Source organism: Varroa destructor, unplaced genomic scaffold (genome assembly GCF_002443255.2).
Source record: "Varroa destructor unplaced genomic scaffold, Vdes_3.0 BEIS01000003.1, whole genome shotgun sequence".
NCBI classification, from domain to species: Eukaryota; Metazoa; Arthropoda; class Arachnida; order Mesostigmata; family Varroidae; genus Varroa; species Varroa destructor.
In genome coordinates this window covers 22,881,889-22,899,983 of record NW_019211456.1, presented here as the reverse complement: position 1 = coordinate 22,899,983, position 18,095 = coordinate 22,881,889, and the positions used below count along the sequence as shown (strand labels likewise).

General features: G+C 40.7%; 1 protein-coding gene across 3 annotated transcripts in view; it reads left to right on the top strand.

Annotated features, from left to right (window-relative positions):
• The window catches only part of LOC111247856 (calcium-activated chloride channel regulator 1-like), a 45,233-nt gene that overhangs the window by 23,841 nt on the left and 3,297 nt on the right, over positions 1-18,095 (top strand). For 2 of the 3 annotated variants that reach the window (XM_086983613.1, XM_022799327.2), the window contains 6 exons: positions 5,132-5,468; positions 5,756-5,924; positions 15,145-15,408; positions 15,541-15,634; positions 16,043-17,188; positions 17,451-17,739. In XM_086983613.1, the coding sequence (XP_086839739.1) occupies positions 5,132-5,468; positions 5,756-5,924; positions 15,145-15,408; positions 15,541-15,634; positions 16,043-17,188; positions 17,451-17,739 (2,299 nt within the window). Of the gene's footprint in view, positions 1-5,131; positions 5,469-5,755; positions 5,925-8,829; positions 9,639-15,144; positions 15,409-15,540; positions 15,635-16,042; positions 17,189-17,450; positions 17,740-18,095 lie in introns of those variants that run through there. The other variant, XM_022799329.2, reaches the window with a different exon arrangement.

Sequence of the window (18,095 nt, the reverse complement as noted above, 5' to 3'; positions counted from 1 at the left end):
TTAAGCCGCACATTTTTACAATCTTCGACCTGCTATCAGCCCAAAATTGAGGTTTACTGGATTTTTTTTTTCTATGCAGTACATTACGATGTGGCTATGCCCACCAATATCGCTTGGCACACGCTTACAATCCAAAAATAACTTGCGAATTAAAGAAGAAGCATTTTGAAAAGGACTCGCGGGCGCTTTATGTCGCGAATTGAAACTATATTTGCGGTAAATTGTGATTTATATTGAACAAACATGCTTACATGGAATAGCACCTGCGTAAAATTTCGTTGAAATGTCTGTTTCTATTTATATAAAATCTTAGAAACAAAGTATAAGAAAAGGTGCCAGTTTCGATATTGTATGTGTCTATAAGCTAACACCTGCACCCGGTATCAGCAATGACTTTCTGTATATAACTCGGCCGCGAGTTTTCTTTAGAGTCCCGAAGCATCGATAGAGTGCACCAAAGTTAATAACTTGTACCTAAAAACGGTGGCCATTAGCATAGTTGTTAGAGAGTAAATTCTAATAACATTCCTTAATGTAGATAGATATGTACGCGAAGCTAAATAATCCGACGTTTCCTATAGAATATTTTTTTCAATGAAAAGATTCTTGCCAGTTGTTTCACTGATTAGTATCGCCTAGGATTTGCCTACAAACATGTTTTTCCATCGTTATCATCATTCGTTTTTTCGAAATACAAAAATCGATGATTATTTTGGGTCCGTAAAAACATAATTAAATTTATCGTCTACAAGTTGATTTTGTAGGGCATCTTAAGGACCGAATATCGCGACTTCTTAGTTAGCTACCCCTCGATGTAATATCGTATTAGCTCCGTTAGAGGGACGATGTCAGTTGTTGATCGTTTGCAACACCAATATTCTGTGTTTTCCCTTGAACTGATACTACATATAGCCGACAACTTTCGACTGCTGCTGCCGCCACCTCTTCGTTTTGCCATTCCTAATAAAGGGAGCTGTAAATGCCGAAACGTATTTACTTAACTACCGAATACTAATAAGTTCTTTCCAATCTAGCAAGTGACAAAAATGATGCTACATCTTTGTTAGCGATTTCGTTTAGCGTTTCGTTCGAAAAAAATAGAAGAAATTGAAAAGAAAATCGGAAAAACATCACGCTTTTTCCGCACATCTCACGTCTGCAGCGGAAATGCCCTGTGTGTAATCAATTATACCTTAACACTTATTAAAGAAGAAGTTGAAAAACGCGATTACGTTAAATGATCTCTTGTATATTCTATTCTATTCTATTCTATTAGGCCGTGATGCACTTAGTGAAAGATGCTCTAAGTAAAAGTACGATACCGTGTGTCAAGTTATTATAAAGTTACAAAATGTCCCATTATTAAGCCAATTCCATTTCGTATATATTTATTCTTACGAAAATCATCATCATCATCATATTTTTTTGTAGGGCGTACGTGAAGTCTCAACAATTTTGCTTCAACTATTTCATTTGGATCTGTTGAAAAGCTCAACACGAAAAAGATCTGTCTTTCGATTTCGTGTTCAAATCATAGTAATTGGATCAATTTCGGTAAAAGCAACACGTGTTGGTGTAGATTAAAATAATTAGCTTAAATTATATACATTTTCCAATGTTTACTGAAACAATATAGTGAAAGATCAAATAGAGATCTTCACTAGAAGCCTGTTTCAAAAATAGCTGCTAACACCAAATGAACGATAGAATCTGTTACTCTGAACAGCATAAATTCTATGTGGACGAAACGAGATATTATCATCATTTGCATACTGCAAACACTGACCTAATTTACCGAGTAGTGACTGTTTCTTGCGTATAGAATAAAGAAGCACCTCGACGAACGGTAAAGCTCGGATATATTTTTCCCAACAATCCATCCGTTGACCTGTGAAGAGAAGGGAATACATAAATTTGGATTCAACGTCAGCAAGCACACGTTCTGTCCAGCCTTGACGTGTATGGCTGCAAATTGATTTTCTTTCATCGGCTGCAGACAACCGTTTTTCAACAGAACGCTAAACAACGAATGTTCGATACTGTGTAATCAATCGCTGGTTAACTTTCATCTTACTGATGATTCTGTCTGGCACAACGACCAATGCTACAGCTGATGAACCCGCTATGGTTTGAAGGGTTAGGAAGACTAGAGCTACTCTACACATTGTATATTCATACAACGCAGAGCAAAACGCGTGATCCCTGCCCCCTTTTTGTACGACACTCTTTCGTATTTCGTCGACTACTTTTTGTTTTTCAAGTATAGAGAATCGCTGGTGACGCATAACTTTCGGTTATCCCGTCTGTCTTGGAGCTAAACCACATCAACGTAACTTTACGTTACTGATGGTGCTACGTTTCGATTAAGTAAGTTGGTGAGTTAGAGGTGACTTCACAACGCTTTTATATATGGAAAATTGGGGCACATTGCAATAGATGCAACCAAAACTATCTACCTATAGCTTACATTTTTCTGGAACCTAGCATAGATAGACTTCTGATTTGCCTAGCAAATCCTTTGATACGAACGTACTTCTAGGCCACGCTATGTATTACGATCAGCGGATCTTCCTCATAATGCCATATACCAGTTGTGGCTAATGTTCGTAACGAAAGCAGGTCTATATCGAGGCTAAATGTGATATTCACATTAGACTGCGGACATGGCATGATGATTAGGGTCGACGGCAGCGATCGTAAGATCTTCTCGTAGATTCCTCTGAGTGCGCTTTGCCTTTCTACGTTCGATCTCCAGAGATGCTAAGTGAAAGACGGCGACCTTGGCTGTATTTTTCGGTGGTCGTTGAGCCTTTGAAAGGAATGACTCTGTCGTATCAACCACTTATGTGGCAGGAGATTTGAAAGACAGGGAGAAAAACTGCCTCTTGTCGTCCATGTCGCAGTAGCATGGTCTATCTACAAAACTTTTGGTCCTTTTATTGAACGCAGATGGCGTTCAATTGAATCCGTGGGCCATTCAGAGCGTTCACTATTTTGCCGTCCATAGTCTGGGAGCGAACACTAACAGATAAAAAAAAAATCTCTTTTGCCAGTGTGGAAAAGCCATGATTTGTTTGGGCCGAAGCTTTAGGCAACCGTAGTCGTCTTACACGTAAAAAACCTGTTGAACTTCATAATTTTTATTTTATAAGAACTACAAAAATCATTTTTGATTTGAAAAAAAAATTGATTTTTTGTCCGACCCTCATTTGATCTATCTGGTGTAATTTTAGTGAAAACTTATTTCAGGCTAATTTTAAACTACCTACTTCATACAGGTACATATGTATATGTATGTACATGTTACTTTATACATTCTTAGATGGTTATAGTCAAAATGATTAGAGCCATATAGCGTAGCAGGCAGAATTAATCACAGATTGCCCTCATGACTAATAGCTGACATTTTGGAGCAAAATACTATGAGACCATAATCTTGCCAACTGGGTCGAACTTGACAACAAGAGATATGTGCCCAAATACTGAGATATTTGTTCGGTTGTTTTATTCGTCATCTAATCTATTTCGACCTGCTGTCAGAAAATATCGTATGCAAAATATATTAATCATTGAAATTGACTGCATATATCCACCTGTAGTATACGAATGAGCATCCGTTTGCCCATTTCTTTTCAGTTATACTCTCGAAGCATTGTGTCGGGTCCCAGTCCCATCTTGACTACTATCGTTTGCCCCAACTGTGCATGACCAACTGTACCCAGTTGTGTTGTGCATTAGCTGTGTCGTTAGGCTGGGAAATTTGAGAAGCATAAGTGAGTTATTTATTTGTCCTGCAGCCAGCAGGCCATAAAGTGAGTGACATGTGTCAAGAAAAGGCAGGATACAACGAGCCATGATAGGATAGAATGGAAGACGAAAATACAAGGGACAGAACGATAGAGCCTGATGGCAGCGGTAGTAATGTTGGTGCCATCTGAAACCAGGCAGAGGTATTTTCCTTGACAGAATTTCGAAATCAGCAAAGGACGCGATCGTTCGTGAGAAAGGCAGCAAGAACAGGAATGAACAGGCAGTCAGTTTGTTTCTAGATGTTTGTCCAGTGTTTATGCATGGTGAATAGGTTTTTGTGTGCATGTTGCTGTATAGGGGGCCGTCCATCTTCGCTTTACTCTAATCTGTGGTATACATCTATACTACTGTTGTAGCCGTGTAGAATCACGCCAAGCCAGGGGTTGTATATAGAGGTGACGATAGCAGATTTATTAAAGAGCCTTCTCCGGATGCTACTCCTAGTCAGTATGTTTACCAATGCATATGTTCAAATATAAATTACACCGAATATATAAGAAGATAACAGCAGATTTTCATAACATAAGTCTTTATTTTTCTTATATATATGTATATATATATATATATATATATATACATATACATATATATATATAATCGTGATTTGGCAAAAGAAGTCTGGAAAAAGTTTGGTAGACTATAGTAAAAGAAAGGCCTGTTGGTGCGCAAGCAAGACGTCACAGATCGACTGCATAGGGCTTTAGATACCGAAGGCGCTGCTGGAAGAACGCAAAGAAGCTTACTATATTTCCGATTTGATCGGATGCGTTGTCTAACAAGCAAACCTTTTAGCCATCACCACTTTGGCGTATTATAGGCAAGCCATAAACAGTATGTTTACTTTAAAGAGTAAAGCCACAATGAGTTCTACAAGATATAATACGATATGATAATGCACATAGGCGTGCAGATGTGCGATGCGCGCTCTATTCTTATCTGTCTCTTATTCAGGAATAGAGGGTATAGCTAAAAATAACATGTAGGAAAATCTATGACTACTTTTGACAGTTGTCATTGAACTGTTCACCTTACGGTTTTGACAAGGTTGAGTTAGAAGAAGACCAAGAACAGTTAGACCTTGTCGATTCAACAGGTCATCTAAAATTGTCATTAATATGTTGTTTTGTCATTACTAAATCATATATAACATTCTAGACATGCCACTTTCAAGTCGTTCTAGATGATATAACTGATTTGTCAATGTCACATTGAGAACATTAAGTCTGGTTAAGTGTTACTACTGATACATTAAGAGCCATGCAGAGAACCATTTACACGAACCATTCGTTACAACATAAATATATGCCTCGCTGATTTTCAGGCGATACTTAGGAATGCCTCATCCGAACTTTTCCGTGTTCGAGGAGTGTTTCTCGGTGAGGTGACGGTCATGATTCCTCGGTCTTGGTCCTCCAAGGGCGCTTGGGCTCGTCAGCCGCTTCCCCGAGTGGAAGCACCCAGTTGGCAACAATGGGATCAAGCCGACATTCTTATTGAACGCGGTGAGGACTCCGTTTTCGGAGAGAACCCCTTCGCCATTCAGTACGGAGGTTGTGGCGTGCAGGGCAGGCACCTCGTTATTCCTGACACCTTCCTGCGTGGATACGCGGCCAGCAGTGACTATGCTCCCGATCGTCACGACAAGTACGGCAAACCTTGTAAGTATTATCTAAATATGATGTTGATAATTACGCCGTGCCTAGTATACGTATGGGTGATCATTCCATATTTGTTATCTTTCTTTGGGTCGATCCTGGCTCACCATGATCTGTAAACCCTCTCTAATATAGCCCCTTTTATAGATTAGCTTGGAATCAATCAAAGTCCTATGGTTGAAGTCATGTTCTTCACCGCTCTCCGTTCCTCTTTCTGACGGTTTAATATTAAGCAAACTGCTATTTTTACAACGACTCTTGCTGTTACTATGAAAACATTAACACTGCAGATCACGTGTTCCTGCGGGAGTGGGCAGCATATCGCTACGGAGTGTTCAAGGAACATGGATTCCCACGGGATCCTGTTTACCCCCTGTATGTGCTCCGTCCCGGAAGCCAGGATCCCAAAGATGTCGAAGTCAACGTGTGCACCGACCGGCCAGTAAAGCCACAGTTCAGGTTTGTAGAAACCGCAATAGTATTGTAATGTCATAATAATAAATGACTTATAAGAAAATAAATCACATGCCACCGTATCATAAGGGTGATGTGAAAGGATGCCAAGAGGATATCCATTAGTGGGATAGTAATCTGGGCAAGTTAATTAGCAGTGCACGATACTAAACTATTTTCAGGCAGCAATAGAAATTGTCGCTGTCAAGCGGCCAAGAGATTAGCATCGATGCAAACTCTATATCGCAGATGAAGTTACGGAAGCAACGGAACAGTTGAGAATGTCTCTCCTTGGTCCTTAGGCATATTTCATATTAAAGATTCACCTTTCCTAGCACTGTAATATTTCTAATTGAGCTGAAGTAAAAATCAGTCGTCCGCTTGGATTAATTGACAAAAACAAGTCTTGGGTTTACCTGCAATGGCATCCGGTTAGTAATCGATAATATAGTATAGCACTATACAGTCGGGCAAACCGTACACGATAGCGGTGCCTCACCGGATAACGTGTTCCAGGCGATCAAGTCACGATCGTTCTCGAAATAGCGCACTAGAACCTGTGAGCTTTGCTCATGATCGTGTGAAGCAACAACCATCTTTGTGATTGCAAATTTTTCCCAAGCAACCAATTCAATGATAGGTATCAACCTATCTTAAGGTTGATATCATTGAATTGGTCGTCTGCCTGAGCTAAGCGCGATTACTTGCGGTCAATCGCTGATCCTCGATAGCCGCAATAGTGATTGGCCTGCGCGTTAACCACGGTGTCACGCAAGAACAAAATCAAACAGACCGATCACATTTTTACGGCTATTTTGAAGTGAATAAAGGTATAGAGGCACCTATATTTCTGCAACGATGATAAATAGTAATGGATGTTAATCGGGCGAGTTGTATATGGTAGAGCTCAAAGACTCGTGATGTTATTAAGCCACTATATATAGATGGGTAGACTTGTTTCGTGATAGCCGAGGCCAAGCAAGCAACGAGTCAAGGCCTGGTCACAGCAGTTCCCGATACAGGCACTTTCCGTTTTCAGCTACGAATTCAGATGCAATATGTCGACTTGTGACACATTGCTTACCTGTCTATTGTTTATCTGCGTCGACTAAAAAGAGAACACGCCATTGCGGTGTCTCTTAAAATAACGTCGGTACAAGGTGGAGCCTAACAAACGTGACCGACAAAAGTAAAATATTCCATTATAAAACGCATAGGAATGCTGTGGTGGCATTTTTCCGCTCAGATATTATATTGCTTGTGGCCAAACAGGCCTCTACTGTTTGTACAATCATGCGTCGTAGGTGGCACGCCGCAGTACGCTTAATAATAAAGCAAATTGTTGTTCCGTACATAATATATGAAGGTCGCCTAACAAGCAGTTGCACTGTTACACATTGTGTAAAGCAAGCTAATCAAAAACCAGGACCATCTCTATCGACGGCTGATGTTTGCTTGCACATGCTCAACTTTAACATATAGCTAATAGCAGCACATTGTCATAAAATGCGTGCCATATGTTTAGGATGATTAAAATACGGATACGAATACGTATGCACGCGTGCATCCGTGCACGCAACGCATGCTTGCCTTATAAAGGTAATAATAACAACGACGATGCATGCCATTGTGACGACTGAAGGCTTATTCATTTGCGAACGATACGAATCAGATCGTATATGTTTATGCATATCAGTACGCCTTATTTATAGACGATAGGTTAAGTGAGTAGTTTTGCTCGGCCTTACGGACGAAACTGTGCTTTCGAAAGATCAAGGCAGCCATTTCTTGACAATTATCAATGTGTTGCAAAGTGTTGTAGTACAGCACTTTGCAAGATTGTTTTACGCTTTTTTCGCGGCCATTTTACGTCTTTTTTTTTTTCTATTTCTATATTGAAAAAGCAAGTAAGATAGAGTTACTTGATCCGTATCACCACAAAGCTAGGTTCAACCTGTTCATTGACGTAAGCCTAGATAGACAAACGTCAAGTGTGTGTCAAAAATGTTTTTTGTTCTGTTTTTTGGCCACTATAAAAACGCAAGTGCTGTAACCTAATCCTGTCGGTTGTCAGGTGATTTTAGTTATAACAATTACGTTTTAGATGAACGCATAGTAAACTGAAATCTGCCAATACTTTTTTTTGGGCTTCCAACCGATTGGGCTTCGGATCTTCTAACGTACGATGTTATACAGCAAGTATCCGGTATAATACACTTTATTTATATTGAATTTTTTTTAGGCTACACTTGAAATAAACAAGAGATATGCCATATATGAAAAGGAGAGTGAAATATATGTTATGGCGATTGAAATTTTCTTCTAACAACTGCATAACACCTAACAAAAAATAAGTAAATGTAAAAAAAATAAAATGGGATGGCATTCGGCTATAAAAAAGCACGGTGCTTTCCATTTAGATTATACTTTGTTTTAAGCATTATCTATTATTCTCCAATTACCCAATGCTATCTTTATTCTGTGGTACAGAACAACAATATCCACGAATATGGTTCGATGTTTACGCGAAATGCGACGACGCCTTTTCCTAGCCACAGTTTCTTGTCGAGCTTCGCGAGGAAGCGCAACATTCATCGTTTTGATCGATCAGCTCATGCATTTCCGCCGCTCTTTGTTGCCTAAAGTTTCACGCCTCGTCGCGTACTTTCAGCTCCTCGCGGCTCGAATCAAGGTATAGCTGCCATAAGGAAACTATCTTACGCTGTAAGCTATCTACTTGGGGTACTCCCTATGGTCGGCCGCATTTCAGAAATAGCCGCCTCGATCGAGTTAAAAATATCCCTCGATGAAATGTGTTCATTAGTCAACAAAAGCGCTCATGGATGTGTCAACACTTTTTTCTACCAACAAGCAGATGTTCGAAAAGGCGCGTCGCTTTCTTTCCTTTTTGTCAAGCAGTGAAGTGTGCGTCTGCAGATTGCATATGATTGTACATGAGAGAGCTTTGTTTGTTTACAGACCTTTGAAATTTGGCATATGTTAGACTAGATATTTTCTATAGGCCTATCGGCTTATGCCATTTTCTATCTTGAAGAGCCTTTTCTGTTTTCTTTTCTAGCTCCTTTTTCGTTTTTAATACAACTGAGCCTTAAAATCGTGCCAGCACCGACAAAGGCCAATTATATAATTTTACAAACTTCTTTCGGATATAGTAATGATGAGCCGTGTCCAGGACATTCGCTTCATGTACTGTCAGTACTGACACAGATGTCCCAAGTTATTTATTATTGGCATACAAAAATTTAATAAGCTAAGCACGTGACCTGACATAACGTTTATGCTTCGAGTTTTACGTCCGGCTGGCTCCCAGCACGAAACGAAGTCTGTCTATGCCCAAGTTCGAATTTAGACCACCAAGCCTAGCAGGCAAAGACGTTACCCGCTAAATTTAAGACCGTTTATGTTATACATTCGATATATATAGGTGTAATCTAGAGCTGAAATGCAAAGTACACAAATATGACTGTTTAGTGCTATGAGTTCGAGCTATGCTATTCATTTGGACTTAAGTTGATCGTGGAATCGCATGTGCCATTGAACAAATATGCTGCAAACCAGCAATCGGAACTAACTATTACAACTTTTAGCGGTACAATGCTTTATGTAGGGTGCTGGCTACCCTACTGAGTGGTGCTATGCGACTGTCGTTTACGGTGATGCTATCCAAAGCTCTTACAGCATACCCAACAAGTGGGTTAGGTCAGTGTTTGACAGAGTTTTTTTTTACTAACAGGTTTAAAGTGGAACAAATAAAAAAGAGACCCAGTGGCTGTCAGCACTCGTCATACCCGTAAACTGTTCTATTTACAAATGATAATTGCTTGCACTAAACTTATCCCATGTTCGATTATGAGCTAAACGATTCCTCTTGTAAAGTCACAAGTCTGAAAAGCTGTTCTAAATGAGATGATTTCTTAAGTACAGTATTATATAGGTATGTACATTGTCTGACCGATCGATGGAGACAAGATAGGTCAATTTTGGTTTTATCGTTCCGTAAACTGCTTTTAAACAGACACTGAAATAGACCGAAATATCTTTAAAATACAATGTGATAGCCTGAAATTAAAAGTGGTACGACGGCTTGATTCAACTCTTGGTCTCGATAGATACGACTTTTTTTTTATTCTAAAATAAGTTTCTTAGAATAAATGGAAATTATTCGTTCGTTTACAATCTGTAGACTTTCCGACCCACGCCGTAGATCTTAGTGCCCATTTAAAGGACCTTCTTCTTCAGCTACAATTTTTTTTAATTACTATGATTTATTAATTTGCTTATCAACGCGAATCGGCCCATTAGCATAATATGGTATGAGAGATAGCTAATTTTGTTTAACTACATGATAAAATAATAAGCACAATATTATTTAATGCAGCGAATTTAAGTAAATGAAATAGCTGGACAGGCTGGTGCCATTTGTACAATTCACAGCTGAAAGATTTCCAACATCTATGTATTTTGTATATAGTGCATCGAAACGATCCTAAGAAGCGACGCAAAAATAGAAGTTTGTCAACTGTTTTTGAAGAAATCTGGTGTCTCTGTCGTCCGTGCAATCTCACTTAAGAGGCGAGTGTACCGGATCTAGATCTGCAAAGTCTAGATTAATGCGATGCCTACCTGGCCTCCCAACCCTTTGTTGTCATAGTGCGGTATAAGCTCAGCGAAGCTGGATCTTTCACCTCAAATGTGCCTCAGCGTCCATTTACATGTTTCCTATTGTACGCAGTACTAGTACATACGCCGATTATTCGAAAATTTACAAAAGAATTCGTTATTTTACAAAATGAAAACTATGTAAAAAGGCTAGTACATATATGTGGCATTTCATGAACCTAAAGGACATCAGCCAGTGCAAACAAACAGCTAAAGGAAAACTGTTTTTTAAGATCTAAGGAGTTTGATTCGTGATAGAAAAATTTATGTTAATGGGGCCGCCAGAAATAGTTTACAATGACGTTGTTAATAACGCTTTTAGTCTCCGATCGGGCCGACATTGCGATCCTTATGTAACTGCTATTAAGACCTTTCTTATTTTTCGCCGCAAATCTGTTTGTGCTGATAACTTTGTCGTTAATTAATTATTTCGGCATAAGCTGTCCGTAAATAAATACATTTTGAAATCGTTTAGATTGATACATTTCGAGCAGATGATTCAATTACCGTTTGCTTGACCCACCGATTTGATATAATAACATAATATAACTCTGGTATTTCCAGTTAAAACCATGACGAAAGGAGTGCGACAATGATTACTCGTGAGAACTCTTTCATATGTACATATATATATATATATATATACATATATTAACGAATCGTACTGTGTCTCTATTTCTCACAAAAATTAATGATGGCTTTCTCCTTGCACAACTGATCATTGAGACGGGCCTTCTGGCCTCATTCATATCGAATCAAGATGCCCGACTGTTAATGTCAGTCAATCTCTTTTGGTTTGTTTATCTACCCATTATATTAAAGAGAACGATATCGGGTAGGTGGCGTAGGTTTCGTACACGATAGATGTATTCGACCGACCGGTGACACCAGAATCAAAATTCGAAACATAGGGATGTGTTCTGTCTGCTACTCTGAATCGTGTACGAAGAAACATAGTTTCTAGAAAGCGATATTATCTATTATATTAGGCGTCAGAGTTCGAGCAGCAACAACAAAAGTAACAAGAGGGTGGATGCGTGAGACGCAAGTCTTCAACTCCCACGGTTAATGATATCTTCTTGGAACGGAAGCACAGTAGTATGATCGTCGAGGGATGGAAGGCACGAGAACGTGGGCTATTTAGTAGAAATGGATAGGGATGAAAAAGGGTGATGCCAACGGAAGCCGCGTGTCGCTTATTCAGTGTAAATAATAGCCACAAATTGAGAAGGTGGGAAACAGTTAACGGAGGCGATCATATCATACCAAGCACAGCCTTTTGTATATATAATAGAAGAAGATGTAAGTAATTGGCTCAACACAGATAGGCTGCGTTCTAAGCTTTTTGTGTTTATAACTAATAACGTTTCCCGAATATTAATCCCTTTCATATGTTTATACGAACGTCTTCTCTACGGCCAACTATAATAAATAAACAAGGATTATACAGGCGTGCTTAAAAACAATCACTTAGTTAAACAAACTATTTAAATCTAGGTTCTATAATTTGACTAGTGTTTCGCCAGGCTCAAGTATTTTGGCCGTTTGTCTGCCTGCGGCCTACTTCGTACATGTCAAAATCTACAATAGAAGCGTTGATCGAAAACATTATTTAAGCATATGTACCTAGCAATAAAAGGATAGACCTACCCTTTCATTTTATTTGGCATAAAAGGAGACAGCTATTGAGTATGTGCCTCATTTGATTTTGTCAGCTAGAAATAGAGTGTAAGCAGCGCTAAACATGGAACTCAAAAAACCTTCATTTCAACTATAAGCAGCCAGAACGACTAGCAACGGTGTCTGGGCAGTTAGCAAAGCTTGTATCTAATAATTCGATATTAGTTCGTTATTAAAGCATAGCCCGCGCCAGTATATCCATCTGTATTTGAAAAAGACACATACGCACACACACTAAACCTGTCCAAATCGACCATAATTTATCAATTACTCCATTACCAACTCCTCCCATTATTTCTTGCATTCCTCCTGCCTTTTCTCCTTGTCCTTTTTTGGTACTTATTTTGCACCTTCGATCGATTAAAGACTGCCTACTTCCGCGAAACCAGATTCACCTAGGACCACCGACTAAATTCCAATTAAAATTGATTTCGTTAGTTAGGCTGCATAGCGGACCTAATTGTAACATAAACCCTAAGCTAATTGCGGTTTAGGTACATTAGCGATAATTTCAGAGGAGAGAAGCCTCCTGTTCTTATAGTGCTCATCGTTTTTAGGACAAACGACGTGAAAAGAAACGTGAAAGACTCGGTTCAGTGGTAATAATATCAGGCACCGCAACAGCTAGCGCTAATACTGTGCTCCGTCAAAGCTTTTTAGGGGATGCAAAAGCGCGTCCGTAACTTTTTAGCCGGCGAGCGACAGCGCAAGGCACAAAATACTGAAATGAGAGAAGTGCGGAGAGAACTACAACTATGACGGCGGTAGCAAGAAGTGACAACCACAGATAGAAGACAACGAAAATAAGGAAGGAGTAAATTATCGAAAAAAATAAAAACTGCGGGAGGGCAAGGACGAATCAGAAGCAGACAAAATGAGTAGAAAATGGCATTAGATGACACAACGAGTCACAGGAGAGTATGCCTGCGGGTTTCGGCAAAGGGAAGCACGGGCGGGATGGACGCAACGAGCGTTCGGGGAACGATTCTTGGATCCAACTATGCACATATATATACAGTGCTATCCTGGAAATACGACGTGGACCGAGCGTCTACAGAGTGGGAGACAGGAACAAAAGATTTAGAAGGCAACAGTAAAACAGAAGAGAGAAAACAACAAAAGTGGTCCTGCTCTTCCATTGCAACCTTGAACCTTCTTCTTTTCGCAACTCGTTTTTCCAAAGCCAACCCGTTCTTGTTTTCGGTTGAATTCGGATGAGGGACAAGCAAACGGCTTCGGTCTCCAGCCGGATCTTGTGGCTGGGTCGACGTCAAGTCAACGGCTCAAACTTCAACTGTGGCTTAACCCATTATTACAGCTTTTCAACCGTAGCCCTACCACTGCTCACTGTCCATCCGACCTTTTCGAAGTCCGCTTCCTACAACTGCTACTTCCCCGCTTTCCTCTAGTCCAACCACTAGCACTGCTCTGTAACCCAGCAAGTCCTGTCAGCTCGGAACTGACAAAGCCCCAGAACTTGGCCGGCTAGGTCCCACCGCCTTGTTAGCCCCTGACAGTCGTAGTTGTAATAGTAGCAGCCTCGCCGCGGCAATAGTCTCCTTTCATACAAGACAGAGAGAAGGAATAGGCATCGGGTGAAAACTAGAGAGAATAGCTATCGAGTGTTTATATTTCGCAGGCGACCCCCAAGGGACTTTATCTAGCTATTATTTGCTTTCGTTCTTCGTCTTCTATTTTCTTCGAAGAAACGTTTGCGTTCCCTTGACTGTGCACCGGTGCGTCGGCGACGCTTCGGCTTCGCTTTTCTTTTGCTCGCTCCTCAGCTAGTCTAGACTGTCCGCTGCGTGCCCTTGCCTTTGTATTGGGCCTCTTCTTCTGCAGGACTAGAGCCTGCGGATGTTTTCTGCGCGGCGTTGAGTTCCTTTCGTTCGCGCGCAAAAGCGATCCCCTGCCTGGTTACCCTCTAGCTCCGACACTGTTTTTCTCTCTCGCTTGGCATAGCCTCTGCGTGTATGTGTATATATCTGTGTCTGGCTAGGTCTAGGATCTTGGTCCGCTTTTGCTCTGAGACCAGTGGTGGCTCGGAATGGTGAGTGCAAAAAAAAAAAAGAAAAAAAGGAACCAACACCGACGATGAAGGGCGGAGATAGAGGTATTGTTCCACTTGATGGCGTTGGAGCCGAACACCGTCGTTGATGCTGCCGGCACCGCCGCTGCGGCCGTTGCAGAAGCACTTGCTGCTTCTTATCTCGCCTAAGCCGTTATTATACTTATCAGCATGGCGCTCACGTAGAGCCCTCCGGGCGTGCACTATCACTTACTACACAACAAGGCCCGGGGGACTTTTGCGACTCGATGGGGTAGAAGACGGCTAAGGCGCAGAGGAAGGGAGGGTGAAGCAAGGAACTAACTCTTGGCCGTTTTTTTCACTTTCGTTTTTTCCATTCTCCCTTTAACTCTTTTTTCTCTTCCCTTCCCTTACTACACTATTTTAGCGGATACAGCAGAAAGAAGGATGTGCATTGCTACACTCGTATGTGTTTTGTGTGCAAGTGTTTGTGTACGTGTTTCCATGTATGTATGTGCACGTGAGAATGTAAAAGAAGCAGGAAATGTGTGAGTTGATCGATATTTTCTGCTTCGAGATTTTCTTTCTTTTGAATGTGGTTACCAGGTCATAATAATAATAATCATTACTATTAATATCATTTTTACTCTTATTGTTCTAGAGGCCGTATAATCCCACGATGAAATTATATAGTAACTTTCCTGCTGTTTACATGCAATGGACCGTCATTGTTAGTAAGATGAAGGTACACATTTATATTCGCAACAAAAATTGTGACCCTGGACACTCTTTCAGTTGTGCACGCTACCACACTGACTCATATATTTGTTATTACAGGAACGGCAAGGGAATGTCATGCAATGCTACGATCAATTTGACGAATGGCCTGCCTTTAGATCCAGACTGTATTCCGGTATTTTCTGCTGAACGGGATATTGTCGAAGCGTCGATCATGAGCGGTCTACCGTCGGCCACTCATTTTTGTGGAGGCCCACGACCCCATGATCATGCACTGCCGACAAAACAAAATGTTATGTGTGAGGGACGATCCACTAACGATATCGTTGAGCAACATCTTGACTTCTTCGGCAGGACATACAAGTAATTTAAGATTTTGTAGTAAAGTAGATAACTCATATTACTAACGCTGGTTCTAGCGTATGTATGAAAAGATCAAAATTGCTACGTATTTCGTCTTAAATGAAACTTTAGTTTTATGTAATTTTATTTTAGCGGACTCCTGGGTCGTACGCGGTTCGTGTTTGTCCAGGAACAGGCTCAAGTAGTCGCTTTTGTTGTTCAAATAACCGAGTTGACAATGCAACACGTAAGTGGGCTATACTATTTTACGTCGTTTTGGTGTACTTAAATTACACTGAGCAAAACGCGTTGTCTATACAATTTTAGTAAACAACGTAACCCGGGGCGACACCTATGGGTTCTACATACTAGATTGTGCCCATTTTTAAAGAGATTAGTCAGCTATATCAATTATCAACTAAACTATTAACTTAAATGGTGTTTATTCAAAAAATGAGCTAAAATAACATATCTAATAAAATGTAGATTTTACAGTGAGCTTCTCAGTGTCTACATTTTTAGAGAAATCCCACGGGAGCTAGTTATTCATCTCATTTTAAATTATAAGCCCTGTAACGTTTTTTGACTATCAGAGATTTGTGCCAAACGTGCACATTTTAATCTCTTTTTCTCTCGTTCCTTCGCTGCCGGTCAGAACCGTCGCAATTACATCCTTCGAGCACTGAATCAGTTTTTACGCAGTGAGGCTCCAGGCGATATGCAGATCGCTCTAGTGACGTACGGCGCTGTCGCAAGTGAAATCGCCTTACGGAGAGCTGCCGCAAGCGATGAAGGTGTTCGCAACGCGGTTGACGCGTTGCTCCTGCTTAATGCAGAGGTGGAAAATGGAAATCATGTGAATTCAACTCTTGAAGACGGATTGCGCATAGCTCTCATGGCCCTCAACGATACATCGGAAATCACTGAACGTGTTGCTCACAACACTTTCACCAAACGTGTTCTGGTCATTGGAGATGGCCATTGCAGCGAAAATTTCAGCAGCCTTCTACGACACAGCTACAATGCCCAGGGAGTGCGAGTAGATGCGATTATTTTCCCATCACGGAGCTTCGCCTCAACGTCTAGGGATCCAGACGCTAACCGCCAAACCCCTACCACTGCTACTGCCCTTGCAGTTGCCCCTGCTTCTCAGACTGACGTTATGACGACTGCAGTAACAAAGCCCAAGTCTACTTTAAGTGTCGCACAGCCTGTGAACAATATACTCGACGAATTTGTGTCTAGAACAAATGGACGGATTAAGACTGTAAACAATACACCTATAGACGACACGGTTACCGTCAGTGCGTTGCAGGAACTTTACGACGCGCTTTATGCGTTTACATATTTAGATACCTCGGCAGCGCATTACGATAGCTTTAGTTGCGTTGGACAGGCAGAGTTTTACGGAAAAGAGCAGAATGAGATGGTATTTCAGTTCGATATTGATCCCACTCTCAATGCCGAACTGCGGGTTCGTTTGATTGGTCACGATTACGGATCAGATAGACCCTGGACCGTGTCTCCGAAGGACATCGTTTTGTACGCTCCAGCAGGTCACGCGGCCAACGGAAAGAAAGTCTACAGTCCTAAAGATTATAAGTTCGTTTCGACCAACGCACAGTTTTGGTACTATGAGTTTAAGATCCCCGAACCCGCCGTTGGACGTTGGCGACTCGAGGCCAAAACCCGCCGGGATACAAGACAGCCCATCATAGTGAGTGCCGCCGCGAAGCCTACCACGGACGAAAACAATGAGCCCATCATTGTCGATGTCTGGATTTCACAACGAAGCTACAACGTAAGTAAAACGCTGCTAATGACTTCTTCTACTATCTTTCGTTCACTGCTCTGTTGGAGAAATCAATAAAAATAAATAATGATTAGCAAAAAAAAAACATCAACATGTTAGTATAACATAGTTATACTTAAATGACTAAAAACTGCCGGAAAAATAATACATGCATCGCTTAAATAGAAAATATGTTATAGTGGATTGTTTTTTTTTGGATTTTTTCAAACGCTTTTAAAAACAAAAATAAGTACATTGATAATGTGCACAGGTCACCCTTTGGGATAAAGGCCTTGTCGTCTATGCGAAAGTTAGCAAAGGAAGCCGACCCGTTGTGGATGTAACAGTAGTGGCCAGAATTACCCCAGTGTCGGACGAAACCGAAACAGAAGTACGGGTTGAGCTTAAAGATAATGGAGCCGGAGATCCCGATATCACCAAGGATGATGGAATCTATTCCAGATACATTGAAGGTATCACGAAAGTCGGTCGACATCGCCTGATCGTTGAAGCCAAAAGTGAAGGAAGTGCTACTGTCCTAAGAAGCACAGCTGTACCAGGTACGAATTAATCGCACTAAATTGATATTAGTTAACAACAATCTTGGACGACCTGGTTCCGGGTTTAGAACGCCTTAATAAAGCTTTGCTACTTATAGGTCGGAAATTTTCCTCTTATTGATATTTTCTATTTTCGATAAGGTCTGCTGTCTCTTCTCCGAGGTAAGCAGCTGATATCACTTCTAATAATAATAAATAGATCTGTCAAGCTAAAAAAATCACCTTTGACAGAAAAATCTGCTCCAAACATCCAGGTTTAAAACACACATTTCGCAAGAATAGCAAGATAAAAATGATTCTTGCGATATTTGAATCTAGCGTTCGCAAAGCTGCGTTCAAGGGCAAGTTGTGTTGTT